Source organism: Equus asinus, chromosome 3, assembly GCF_041296235.1.
Source record: "Equus asinus isolate D_3611 breed Donkey chromosome 3, EquAss-T2T_v2, whole genome shotgun sequence".
Lineage (NCBI taxonomy): Eukaryota > Metazoa > Chordata > Mammalia > Perissodactyla > Equidae > Equus > Equus asinus.
The window spans coordinates 61,161,442-61,175,062 of record NC_091792.1 but is presented as its reverse complement, the minus strand read 5'-3'; the positions used below and the strand labels follow the sequence as shown (position 1 = coordinate 61,175,062).

General features: G+C 36.3%; 1 protein-coding gene across 2 annotated transcripts in view; it reads left to right on the top strand.

The window, feature by feature from the left end:
• MTMR9 (myotubularin related protein 9) overlaps window positions 1–9,071 on the top strand; it is a 58,792-nt gene extending 49,721 nt beyond the window's left edge. For both annotated transcript variants that reach the window (XM_070505100.1, XM_070505101.1), the window contains 2 exons: window positions 312–463; window positions 4,177–9,071. In XM_070505100.1, the coding sequence (XP_070361201.1) occupies window positions 312–463; window positions 4,177–4,340 (316 nt within the window). In that variant the 3' untranslated portion in view covers window positions 4,341–9,071. The remainder of the gene's footprint in view (window positions 1–311; window positions 464–4,176) is intronic.
• Window positions 9,072–13,621: the final 4,550 nt, after the last annotated feature.

Sequence of the window (13,621 nt, the reverse complement as noted above, 5' to 3'; positions counted from 1 at the left end):
GCCCTGAGCTAACATCTGTGCCAGTCTTCCTCTACTTTGTGTGTGAGATGCATCCACAGCATGGCTGATGAGTGGAGCAGGTCCACACCCAGGAATCCAGGCCACCAAAGTGGAGCACATGGAACTTTAACCACTTGGCCGTGGGCTGGCCCCACAAATATTGTTATTGTACAATGTTTTGTTCCTCTACTAAAAGTCTTGTATTGTGCCTTCTAACATACAGAGAGAAGAAATTGTCCTAATAGGAGGAGGCATTTAATAGTGGCGATTATAAATTGTATGCTTTAATGGCAGTTTTCTTTCTTGATCAGATGTAAGTTGAAGCTACAGCAGAAAACGATGTCTCTGTGGTCCTGGGTCAACCGGCCCAGTGAGCTGAGGAAGTTCACCAGTCCTCTCTTTGAAGCCAACAACCTTGTCATCTGGCCGTCAGTTGCTCCACAGAGTCTTCACCTATGGGAAGGTAAGCCGTGCCTCCTTGGCAAACTTCTTATTAATAGTCAAGGATGCTCTCTCGACTGCCCGTGAGTACATGCTGCTGTTGATATTTAAAGATAGTGAGGTGGACCTGACCCTCAGACCTGGGTGTAATTATTATTTTTTTCTCAATATAGGCATGGTTTTCTCTTTCATATCAGTTATCCAGTCACTTTTTTTTCAGTCCCCATTTGAGAAATTAACAGTGCTTATTTAGTGGATACTGCTGTTCATATTGGATATTTTCCCTATTAAGGGAAGATAAGAAGGAACATTACTTTTTTTTATTGCAATTAAAAAAAAACTTACCAACTTAACCATTTTTAAGTGTACAATTCAGTATTGTTAAGTATGTTCACAGTGTTGTGAAACAGATCTCCAGAAGTTTTCATCCTGTGAGTCTGAAACTGTATACTCGTTAAACAGCTTCCCATTGCTCCTCTCTCCAGCCCCGGGCAACTACATGCTGCTTTCTGCCTCTATGAGTTTGACTGCTCTAGGTTCCTCATGTGAGTGGACTCATATAGTATTTGTCGTTTTGTGACTGGCTTCTATCTCTTAATGTACTCAGAGTTTATTCCTATTGTAGCATGTGACAGGATTTCCTTGCTTTTTAGGGTTGAATGATTTTCCATTATATAGATATAGCACGTTTTGTTTCCCCATTTATCCACTGATGTACACTTGGGTTGCTTCTACGTTTTGGCACATAGGTGTGCAAATATCTCTTCAAGATCCTGTCTTTCATTCTTTTGGGTCTGTACCCAGAAGTGGGATTGCTGGGTCATATGATAATTCTGTGTTTAACTTTGTGAGGAACCTCCATGCTGTTCTCCATAACAGTTGCACCATTTTCCCATCCGATCAGCAGTGCACAGGGTTTCGATTTCTCCACGTCCTTGCCGACACTTGTTAATTTCTGGGTTTTCCCCTTTGGTAGTGGCTGTCTTAATGGGTGTGAGGGAAGGTGCATTACTTTTTGTGTGAGAAAGTTGGTAGGTTCCTGGGACAGGAATAAATTGTAAGCTCCCAGGAGATGGTTTTTATCTGTTTCCTTTACTAGACGGTCGTTAGGATCAGTTCTTCTGTTAAATGTTGTTGAAGGATTACATGAGCTAGTCATTAGTGAGCTTCTGTAAATGTGCACAAATGCCAGCCATCAATGCAGTAATGCAGATATCTCATTGTTCATGTGGAACAATAATCCATGCTTAATTTTCAAATCTATTCTAAAGAAGGCGTTTTACCTGCAATAAATTTTCACACTCCTGAAGCTTATCTCCTTAAATACCAAAGCTTGATTTTTTTTTTTCCAAAGATTTTATTTTTTCCTTTTTCTCCCCAAAGCCCCCCGGTACATAGTTGTGTATTCTTCGTTGTGGGTTCTTCTAGTTGTGGCATGTGGGACGCTGCCTCAGCGTGGTCTGATGAGCAGTGCCATGTCCACGCCCAGGATTCGAACCAACGAAACACTGGGCCGCCTGCAACGGAGCGCTTGAACTTAACCACTCGGCCACGGGGCCAGCCCCCCAAAGCTTGATTTTTAAAAGAAAAACAAAAATCTATCTAAAACAGTCTAGCCATTCATTAAACAAAGACTATAAATATCATTTAATTTCATTTTAGTCATTTTGAAGGTAGTCAGCACATCTTTATTCATCTTTGTATCAAACAGTGTCATGTATCCACACAGGAATGGTAGCTGTTTGGTAAATTGAACTGAATTAGCACAAATGTCAGTTTCTAATATGTTACTGTGTTCTAATATGTTATCCCTCAAGAGCAACTCACGTGAGGAAAACTGTTTGCCCTTTACGTGTAAAAGGGTCTCAGATTGCTTTGCTTTCCCAGTTTGAAACTGAGTCTGTTTCTGTCACTTCTCTGGATGTCGGCTCTCACATCTTGTTCCTCTTGGTGTATCTATCATTAGCTGCTTCCTTCTCCCTCAGGTTATGCTTTAATCTTCTCTTCTGAGATGTCCCTTCATTAGAATTGTGGGAAAATAAAATAGCCTTGGATGGTCTGGAGGTTCTCTGAGCCTGCACGTTAGTGCTGTGGGAATTTTGGGCTGCTTAGAACTTCTCCTTGCTTGCTTTCTTGATTGTTGTAGATGATCATAGGCACAGGATAAATGGTCTCTTAAATGAGAGATTATGGCTATGCTTCTTGTTTAAGACTTATGGGACAGTTCACTTAAAAGCCACTGTCATGTTTAATAGCTGAAATGAGAGACTCGCTACTTGAGGGAAAAGCCCCATTTGGGAGCTCGATGGCCTGAAGGCTGATTTAACTAGTTTTTACCAAACCTCATTGAGAGTTCAGGGATTAAGTGGTAGAAGGAAATCTTTGTGGTTACATGAATGAACCCCTGCCATTCCCTCGGGAACAGACTGTCCGTGTTTGTTTAGTGCCTCCTCAGCTGAGAACTGGAACTGGCAGAAATTCTACCTTAGATATAATATTCTCGTAGGTATATGGATTGCACAGTGATACTACTCTCTAGCTTAAAATGTCTCTCTGCTGTTCATATTTACATCATAGTTCACCATTAATATTAGGTAATTCTTGTATTGAAGAACAGGATTTTAAAAATAGGTTCACATAGTAGCAAAATCAACACAGGTCAGTCAGTCTTTATGTTTCTGTTTTCCTTTTCTGATAGTAGCATTTGGGCGTATACAGAAGGACTCTTTAGGGCCCAGGGCAGTTTGGTTTCTAGAAAGTGTTTTAATGAACATAAAACCTTTGTGGACTTGCCAGCTGCTGACATGTTGCAGCCTGAAAAGTTTTTGTACTTCCTTACTTGAATATCTTTAAGCAATTATTTTGGGATGATGTAGTTAATGCAGGTCTGTGTAGAGGAGAAAATGTCTCTGTTAGGCCATCATAGAAGGATAATTGTTTTTATTTGGGGAAAGAAGCAATTGCCTAGAGAATTGGAAGGCTGCCTCTTAAGTAAGAGAGAGGAGAGTGCTGAAGTTTAGGCTTTTACATAATAATTTATGTGGTTCTGTTTTTACAGTCACTGTTACTTTTCCAGTGAAAATGATTTCACACCTGTGGGAAGTCTTACCAATCTGGCTAAAGTTCTATAATTGTGGAAAAAAAATGTATTGTGAAACTAGCATTATAAATTAGCTTGTTTTCCTGAGTATATCACAGAACAGTGTTTTGATCTATTTAATAATTTTGTGGCGTTTTTTAAAGAATTAATGAGTATGTACATAGAAATAGGGACTTACTGAATACTGGTTTTTTGTTTTGTTTTGCTGAGGAAGGTTCACCCTGGGCTAACATCTATTGCCAGTCTTCCTCTTTTTGATGAAGAAGATTCACCCTGAGCTAACATCTGTTAGTCTTTCTCTATTTTGTGTGTGAGCCACCGCCACAGTGTGGCCACTGATAGATGAGTGGTGTGAGTTGGCGCCCAGGAACCAGACCCGGGCTGCTGAAGCAGAGCTTGCCAAACTTAACCACTAGGCCACTGGGGCTGGTCCCCTGAATGCTGTATTTAATTGCACTCTTTTGGTACCTCAAGATTCCTATATATTTTAGCACATAATAAAACATAGATTGTGCATTGTGAAACAAAAGAAAAAATAATGTATAATGCATGGAATTATATATTATCCACAAGTATAATATTAATCCATTGTATGTATCTTTCTCCCTCCTCTTCTCCTTTCCTGGGTTCAATAGGTATTTTCTTACGTTGGAACAGATCCTCCAAGTATTTGGATGAAGCATATGAAGAAATGGTTAACATCATTGAATATAACAAGGAATTACAAGCAAAAGTAAATATCCTTAGGAGGCAGTTGGCAGAATTGGAAACTGAGGATGGGATGCAGGAGAGTCCCTGAAAGATTGCCCCCTGACACTCTTCAGAAGGACCTTCCCAGACCTGTATCCCACCTCTTTCTCCTTTTGCCCTTCAGTTCACTTTTACACAATAGCCTTGAACGTAAGGCTTTGGATGTGGGAACCTCTAGTGTAATGGATTTCTCAATACTTTATGAAAGAAACTTACTGTAATTATTCATGTTTCACGTGGCCTGTTAGGCCTCTTCATTTTGGGAGCAGGAAGGAGGTGCTAGTCATTTTATTTTATGTGAAACAGATGACCTGTTTAATGCCATTCGTGTTATACACCATTTCATCATAAGCTTTTCTCTGTGTTCACTTTCCAAACAGTGCTCCACACCAGTCAAGGGTACATGATTAATCTCTTTAGGGAGTATTTGTTGGTTAAAACACGATCAGACTTTTAACCATTCTGAATATAGAAATATTTTTCAAAACTGAAATGGTTGGTAAACCAAGAATTTCCTGTTTAACATGTCATTTCCAGTATCTTTGCCACATAAAATAGTCATTCTCTTTAAAATAGTCTTGGACTAATGAAGCTGAATTCATTCTCATTCTGGTTTGTCAAGAAAGGAAAATCTGAATATTTATTCAAGGTAAATTATTTTTACAAGGGCAACAGGTATAGTCTTCTGATATTTACATTAAGAAGAGGTAAATTTATTTTAACAGTAGACACTAAAAGTATGTGCAATATAGAAATCAAGTAGGAATTTGTTACTGATATGATATCGTTACTGTTGAATTGGTTTTTCAGGTTTTTGACCATAAATATTAAATGTGTATCAAATGCTGGATATAACATTAAACCATCATTTACAATAGATGTTAATTTGTTACAGTTAAGCTACAAATATGGTTTCCTTAAACCAGAGATGCACTCCCCTTGTCTGAAGTTCTTATTGCTCTGGTTTCTGTAAGTATGTGTGTGTTACACTGTGTTCTAAGTATTCTAAGAGTTTACTAATACTAAGGTTAAAACTTTCATGGTGGCTTGAGCCTTTTGAAAATTTATCTTGACTCTGCTGATTTGTCTATTATATGTTAGGCAAATATAATTTAAGCAGAGGTGAAAGTTTATGAACATGATGCAGCTATGTTTTAAACTTCAGAAACAGATTTGAAGTGGTTCGATGTTAGAGAAACAGTGATGACTATATTTACGCTATGCTGGTTTATGCCCACAACTCTGAAAGGTTGTGGTTGAGTGCTTTTCATGTATGTTTCTGTTTTGTGGCACTTCTCATTTTAACAAATACTATCAATTCTAGTTTTCCTTTAAAAGGATAGTTGAAGAGTAATCTTTAATACCATTCCCCCCCATCTGTACATAACCATTTCAGAGTGAAGCACACCAAAACTGAACCCTGCTTTAGAGCTATGTATTGAGCTAAAAATATAATTTTTAAAAATTGACTCTAGCAAAATTTATGACCACATTAAGAAGCCTTGGAAAGTGGCAAATACTTTCCATCTCTAGTTGCCTACGCTTTATCTTTTTTCTGTTTCCTCGACTTGTAGCAGAAGGCTAGACAACAATCCACAGTCAGCTCGCTTTTGGTCCATTTGCCTGCCTTCTCCTCTAAGCTTGGTTTTTGCCTTGACTGTGGTTATGAATCTCAGGGCGTTAAAGCCCTCACCAGAAGGCTAGTAAGCAAGGAGCAGAGGAGACGTTGTCTTGCTATAGATATCTCTGTGTCGTGTGAAATATCTGTAGTAATTTTTTAAAAGGGGAAATACCGTAGCTTTTTTATGGCCTGTCGAAATTGTTCTGCATTTGTTCACGCAGTTGACCTTTTTATTTTCTCCTATTTTTGTCTCAAGATTAGATAGGAAGAAGGAGCTTTTTTCTTCTCAGTTAACAGACCCATAAGGAAAACCATCTAGAGATTTCTTTCGTGGTTCTTTAGAAGTGACTCTCACTGGTGATGTTGGTTGGCCGTAGGGCTTCCCTGGGTGGGAACTTTGGAGGGTGTTTTCATAGGTGTGGTCATGGAGAGACTATATGCCATCAGTTTATCCCCATCTTCCTGATGAACATTTTCTGTGCGAGCCAGAGTACAATAGTAGCATAGTGTTTCAGTTTCTTTTCTTTCTCTTATTGGGACAGCAGTCTTAAGCTATTTGGACAAGTTTGCATTTTAGTATTAATTTATAATTAGAGATTGTCCAAACGTCAGTTCTGTTTATAGATTGTAAAAACAAACTTTGGTATCAATGCACTTTTAAAGGAGTCATCTAATGCAAATATTAGGGTCTTCCCAAACTCTAAAACTCTGTCAAAAACAAGTGCACTATCAATATAACTTGAAGAGGGTTTTTACTAATATTATTAAGTTACCCATCCCTTGGATGAGAAGAATACATACAATGGATGTACGCATGAGAAGATACTTGTTAAACATTACGTTTGGAGAATTGCCATTGACTTTAAAAACTTTAATGAAGAAAATTGTGGCAGAAAGTGAGCAAGTAAATTGCCCCATAGGTGCCAATAATAATCAAGTGAGAATAATCAAGTTCATGTATATTAGGCATCTTCCATATTCATTTATGGTGAAGGCTGGTTTACCTTTTGGGATGCAAAAAGTAGGCCCCACAAAGAATATTTTAAAAATAAAAAGGATTACTACAGTCCTCTATCAGCAATACAAGGATCCTTAGATTTAAATTAATAATTTTTTAAGAATCAGAAGAACACAGTTGGTTGATTATATAAAAATGCTGTAACTTTTTGGGTGGTAATACTTTTTAATAATTAATTGGTCAAAATTTTTCATTTTGATTTCATTAAATGGGAAGAAAACAGCAGAAATTCTAAAATTTAATAGGTGTAAAACAACCTGTAAATGTATTTTATTTCTAAGAAAAATTAGGCCTTTGAAGCAAGATTTTAAAGCAATTTTCAGGAAAACTTTGAAAGACAACAGACAGTCATTTCAGATCCTATCTGGGGAATTTAAAAACCTTTCTTTGAACTCTGAAGCCTGATTTACAGAGGTGATGTCATTGCTTTTCATTTCAAAGGATGAAGTTTAGTGAGATTTTAGTCTTTGATTCAGTCAGAATTTATAGTAAATAAAAATCAATATCATGGAAAAGATTTGACCAGTAGTTGTCTCTTGAAGTGAAAAATAGGAGGAACATTTTGCTGCATTTTAAAAAATCTGCTTAAAGGTGTGACTCTTGTAGGTGATCTAGTTTCAGAATTAGCTGTTTGAATTGTCAGTCTTCACTAGGTCATCAGGGTCACTTAGTATCAGACTTTAACCTAAGCAAAAGTTTTGATATCTACCCATCTCCAGTTTTAATGAATGAAAACTGCATGAGGATATTATGAGCACTCTTTATCAGAAAGTTATTTCCTGGACAAAAAAAATGGGCACTTTTTACAATAGTTGACCCCTGTTCTGGCAGCTTTGAAATCTACCGGAGAATGAAGTCATTCAGCACGTCTGATACAGGTTTCTGCTATACCTCAAGACAACATAGATTCCTTATTGCTTGCTCTTTAACACGGGTCAGATCTTTTCCCCCTCCAGAGCTGGTATCTTAAGTGATTATCAAATAGTGTTTTTATGTAATTCAGCATCTTAACAAAAAACATTAAAAAGACTGATTTCTCCATTAATGTTTATTCCAGATGATATGAAATGCTAATTTTCTTGCAGTATCAGTTTTCTAATTTTTGTTTTCTTGAATAAAACTACTTCTGCCTTCACTCAGTCTGTATAATCTAGTGTCCACAGCATCTTCTTCCTTTAAACCAATAGTCCAGAGGAGACCCTCTGAAACTCTAGGACTAGGTTTCAGAAAGTCTAGACTTGTTATCCAAATTCCCTTCAAGAAACCCAACTTCCTGTTTTTGAGCTACCCTGCAGAAGTGTAGTTTCTGCTTAATTTACTGAAAGATAGTGGGGCTCACTGTAGACACTACATTATCCTGAAAAATAATTCCTGCTAAGAGCTTACTGACTTTTAGACCATTCTGTTGAACTATCTGTGGATACACAGATTAACTGTATTTGTGATTTGTAATAAAAACAAGTTGTGCAACACTGCCTGTGTCTGTCTGCCCAGGACACTTGCTTCACTTGTAAAATGCACATGTCTTTGGAGAGGATTATTCTACACAAGTACACCCTGAGTTTCATCCTTCAGAATCCTCTTAGATCAATTACCATCTACACTAAAAATGTTGTACTTGCACAACTTAGTTGTATAAGAAAAAAAAGAATATGTATTTCTTCAATAGCTGGGTATTTGGATTGTACTCTTGATATATTTGAATGTGACTCTTGGATTTAAGTGCACTATTATTCATGTCTTACACAATAAAATTGCACTGTATGGCAGATGTGTCTGTGATGTATGCTTTGCTAAAACCTCAGAGTGCTGGAAGTACAGGTTTCTGTGTTGTGAACCTGTCTGTATATAGTCTTAGGGAAAAATTCTGAACTTTTTAAAGTCTATGTAACATTTTAATATTATTTGTAATGTTCCCTAAGTGGTTAGTTCACCTCTGTCCTAAAACTGGAATCATTCATCTTGAGTTGGCTGCTTTGTCAAGCTTGGTTTACTGAATGAAGGAACAGTCGTCTCGAACGTGGTACTGTTATCTTAGTGTGTAAGATTTGTCTGTGGTGTTCCCCCTCTGCTTCAGAGGACTGTTGCACAGATACTAGTGTTAAATTTCTATAGACAATGGTAATAAAATTTGAATATATTCAAGTGCTGGTAAGTCTGTAGGCTGATTTTAATTTTTTCAAATATTTGTGAAGGTTTTGGCAGTGTCTCAATTAAAACTGCTGTATATATTTTGAATAAATTTAGGTCAGCAAAAAAGTTGCAAAATACTGCAATGATCTCCTATATACTGTTCACCTAGATTGTGTAATCCTTAACATTTTTTCACATTTGACTTAACACTCTTGAGTGTGTGTGTATTATTACTGCTATTTTGCTGAAACATTTGAGGTAAGCTGCAGACATCATAAACTTTCCACCTAAATATTTCACAGGTATTTCCCAAGAATTACAAGTATATATTATACATAATGTGTACTCAATATGTATTGATATCAATAAATCAGTGAAGGAAAAGGGAAAGCCCCTCTTTTGAGTAGATTGCCAACTATGAAATGTAGAACGATGAAATTAGAAAGTCACTATTTGGCAATAATCGCAGTAATAATTGATCCAGGAGTCATCATCACTTACTAAATCATCATCAGATACTAAAACTAGCATGAAAGTTTGTAAGGAAAAGCATATAGTCTCAAAGTATCTGTCCATAAAATACTTCTTAGTTACAAAGGGGAAAACAGTAACTTTACAGTGAAGGAACCTGGTAGATACTACCTTATCCAAGCGTAATTAGCATGACTAGTAATGGGACATAGCAACATCATGTACCTTCTGATATAATCCACTGAGAACACAGTGCCACTTTTGTAACATTTTTGCAAAAACAACCTATATCTAAAGGAAGCATCTGGCAAACTTAAATTGAGGGACAGTCTACAAAACAACTGGTCTGTATTCTTTAGAGAAATAATGAAGCTTATAGAAGAAAAGGAAAGACTGACAACCTTTTTTAGGTTTGAAATTATTTATTTGTTTTTGCTGAGGAACATTCACCCTGAGCTAACGTTGATTGCCAATGTTCCTCTTTTTGTATGTGAGCTGCCACCACAGCATGGCCACTGACAGACAAGTGGTGTAGGTCCACGCCCAGGAACAACCCAGGCTGCTGAAGTGGAGCATGCTGAACTTAACCACTAGGCAACTGGGGCTGGCCCTCAGGAAATTTTTTAAAGCACAAAGTGAACAGAAAACAGCAGATGGCATCCATACAAAGCTATAAAATTAACATGAGAATCAAAATATTTCAGCTGATGAAAATTATCCCCCAATAAATGAAGCGTTAAACAGAAGAAACTGTAACAAACATTCCAAAAGGAATAAATAACTTTAAACAAAACTTCCAGGTAATGATATGTAAAAAAAAAACATCTCAAATGAGAAATTACAAAACTCAACAGAAATAGGCCAAAAATAAAACAGGAAGGTAGAAAAGAGTTGAATGAACTCAGGAAAGAATATGAGGAAGGAAAGAATATGAGGAATAAAGACAAAGTCATCTTGAGAATAAAATTACAAGATACTCAAGGGAGAACATGTGCAACAGAAAATTTATTAAAGAGTGTTGAAGAAAAGCGTGAAAGGCTAAGACTGGAAATAAAGATAATAAGCCAAAAGGATCACAGAGAAAGTTATCCACACCAGGAACACACAAAAAAGAGCCAATGTATGAGTAATTTGAGTCTCTGAAGAAGAACAACAAAGTAATGGAAGAGAACTAACATTTAAACCTATAATCCAAGAAAAGTTTCCACAAATAAAAGCCTGAGTGGAATTGGATCAAGATCGGTCAATTCCAAGACATGTCCTAATAAAATCCTAGACTTTAAGTATGAAAAGCAAAAAAGTCCCCAGGGCCTCTAGGTAAAAAGAATCACTTAGAATCAGGTCGCCATTAGAATTCTGAACAATGACATAACCAAGGAAGAATAAGGAGAACAGCATTTTCAAGAAATACAAAGAAAAAAGTATGAGTCAAGGATTTTATATCGAGCCAACCTGTGCTTTAGGAATCAAAGCTGGTGAAAAGTTTTTAAGCATGCAAGAACTCAGCAAATGCTGTAGTCAAGAGCACTTCCTGAGAAATCTGTGAAAGGATGAGCTTCATCCAATTAAGAGATGACGGGGAAAACTATAGCTTAGGACTCTGAATATATTTAACTGTAGATCCAAGACTAAGATGAAGGTAGAGACAAGAGTGGAAGAAAATTATGTAGAAATTACATATTTTGACAAAGTAGACATAATGTAATTTTTAAAAAGAGAAAAAAAGAATAGCTCATTGACTGTCACTTAAGTAATGCAATTCAAAGATATCATTTAAACCTAATAAATTGTATAGAATGTTAAGTGAGGACAAAGGTGTCCATGTTCACCTTTATAAATAGTGTTTTAAAGATGCCACTAGAAAAAAATCCAAATCTTTTTATGTCCAATGAAATAAAAACTCCAAAGGAACAACATAAAGAAATACAGTAAATATAATACACACAGTAAATAAAACTATGACAGTTGAAACCAAACATCAGACATATCAATAAATATGAATGGGGTTGATTCATCTATTTAAAGGAAAGATCTTCAAATTGGCTTATAAAGCAAAACTCAACTCTATGCTGTATACTGCAGAGAAAATTAAAACAAAGTGACTCAGGTTAAAAAAACGAGAATAGTATGCCAGTCAGGGTTTAATATATTACAAAGCCACAGTAATCAAAGCAGTGCAGTACTTCCATAAACACAGACATAAAAAGCAATGGAACAGAATAAAGAGCCCAGAAATAAACCCTTGTGTATTTAATCAAATGATCTTCAAGAAGGGTGCCAAGACCACAGAATGGGGAAAGGACAGTCCCTTCAAAAAATGATATAGAGAAAACTAGATAGCCACATGTGAAGGAATGAAGTTGGAGCATTACCTTATACCTATACAAAATTAACTCAGAATGGATTAAAGATGTAACATAAGACCTAAAATAATAAAACTCATAGAAGAAAACATAGAGGAAAATCTTCCTGACCTCGGATTTGGCAATGATTTCTTGGATGTCACACCAAAAGCACAGGCAACAAAAGCAAAAAGAGACAAACGAGATTACATCAAACTTAAAAACTTCTGCACATCAAAGGAAACTACAGAGTGAAGCAGAAATGTACACAATGAGAAAAAGGATTTGTAAATGATATATTTAACAAGGGGTTAATATCCAGAATATTTAAAGAACTCCTACAACTCAGCAACAAAAATCCAAATAACTAGATTTCAAAATGAGCAAAGGACTTAAATAGACATTTCTCCAAAGAAGATGTACAAATGGCTAACAAGCCTATGAAAAGATATTTAACACTACTAATCATTAGGGAAATACAAATCAAAACCACAGTGAGATATCATCTCACACCCATTAAGATGGCCACTATCAGAAAAACAAAAAATAAGTGTTGAGTATATGGAGAAACTGGAACCCTTATGTACGGTTGGTGGGAATGCAAAATGATGAAGCCACTATGCAAAACAGCATGGCAGTTCCTCAAAAAATTAAAAATAGAATTACCATGTGATCCAGCAATCCCACTTTTGGGTATTTATTGAAAAGAATTGAAAGCAAGATCTCAAAAAGATATTTGCACACCCATATTCATTTCAGCAATATTCACAATAGCCAAGCAACCTAGATACCCACCAATGGATGAATGGATAAACAAAATGTGGTATATACATATAATGGAATATTATTCAGCCTTGAAAAAAGAGGAATTCCTGCCATATGCCACAACATGGATGAACCTTGAAGACATTATGCTAAGTGAAATAAGCCAGTCACAAAAAGACAAGCACTGTGATTTCACTTACCTAAGCTATCTAAAGCAGTCAAATGTGTAAAAACAGAATGTAGAATGGTGGTTTCCAGAGGCTGGGGGGAGGGGAAAATAGGGAATTATTGTTCAAATGGCTATAGAGTTTCAGTTTTGCAAGATTTTGAAAAAGTTCAATATTGTTAAGTATATTCACAACAATGCAAATATACTTAACTGTACACTTAAAAATGGTTAAGATGGTAAATTTTATGTTTTTCATCACTATTAAAAATAATTATAAAATAATGTGAGTTTAATACACCTACTTTCCAATTTTTAAATATTTTTTATACTACTGTAATGTTCAGGAAAAAATAAGCCATTGAAAAAGCATATACAGTGACATCAGCAAACTGATAAAAAAGGCAGATCCAACCTCTTATCCACACACAGAAACATCAAAAAACAAACTTCAGAACCAAGTTTGTCAGAACTCTGGAAAACAGTCAAAGTTTACAGCAACCAAGCAAATGCTGAATAAATTGAAAGGCAACTTGAAAACCATAGGAAAACGTTGTGGCATTTTTACCTGTATTTCACCTGTGGCATTTTGTCCTACCCCTTCTCCAGCACAGTCACGGTGTTTAAACAGTGCCAGCCAGTGTTACCATTGTGGGCCCATGGTGTGAGGTTCTGAAAGGAGTGGAGCAGACCTTAGTCAAAAATTATTGCTTATGTTTGTTGTAACCTGTCTAAGGAATACCTAAAGGACTGACAGAAGGTGTTTATCTCTGTTTCACCTAACTCAGAGATCAGGCTGAAAAGGCAGTGGACT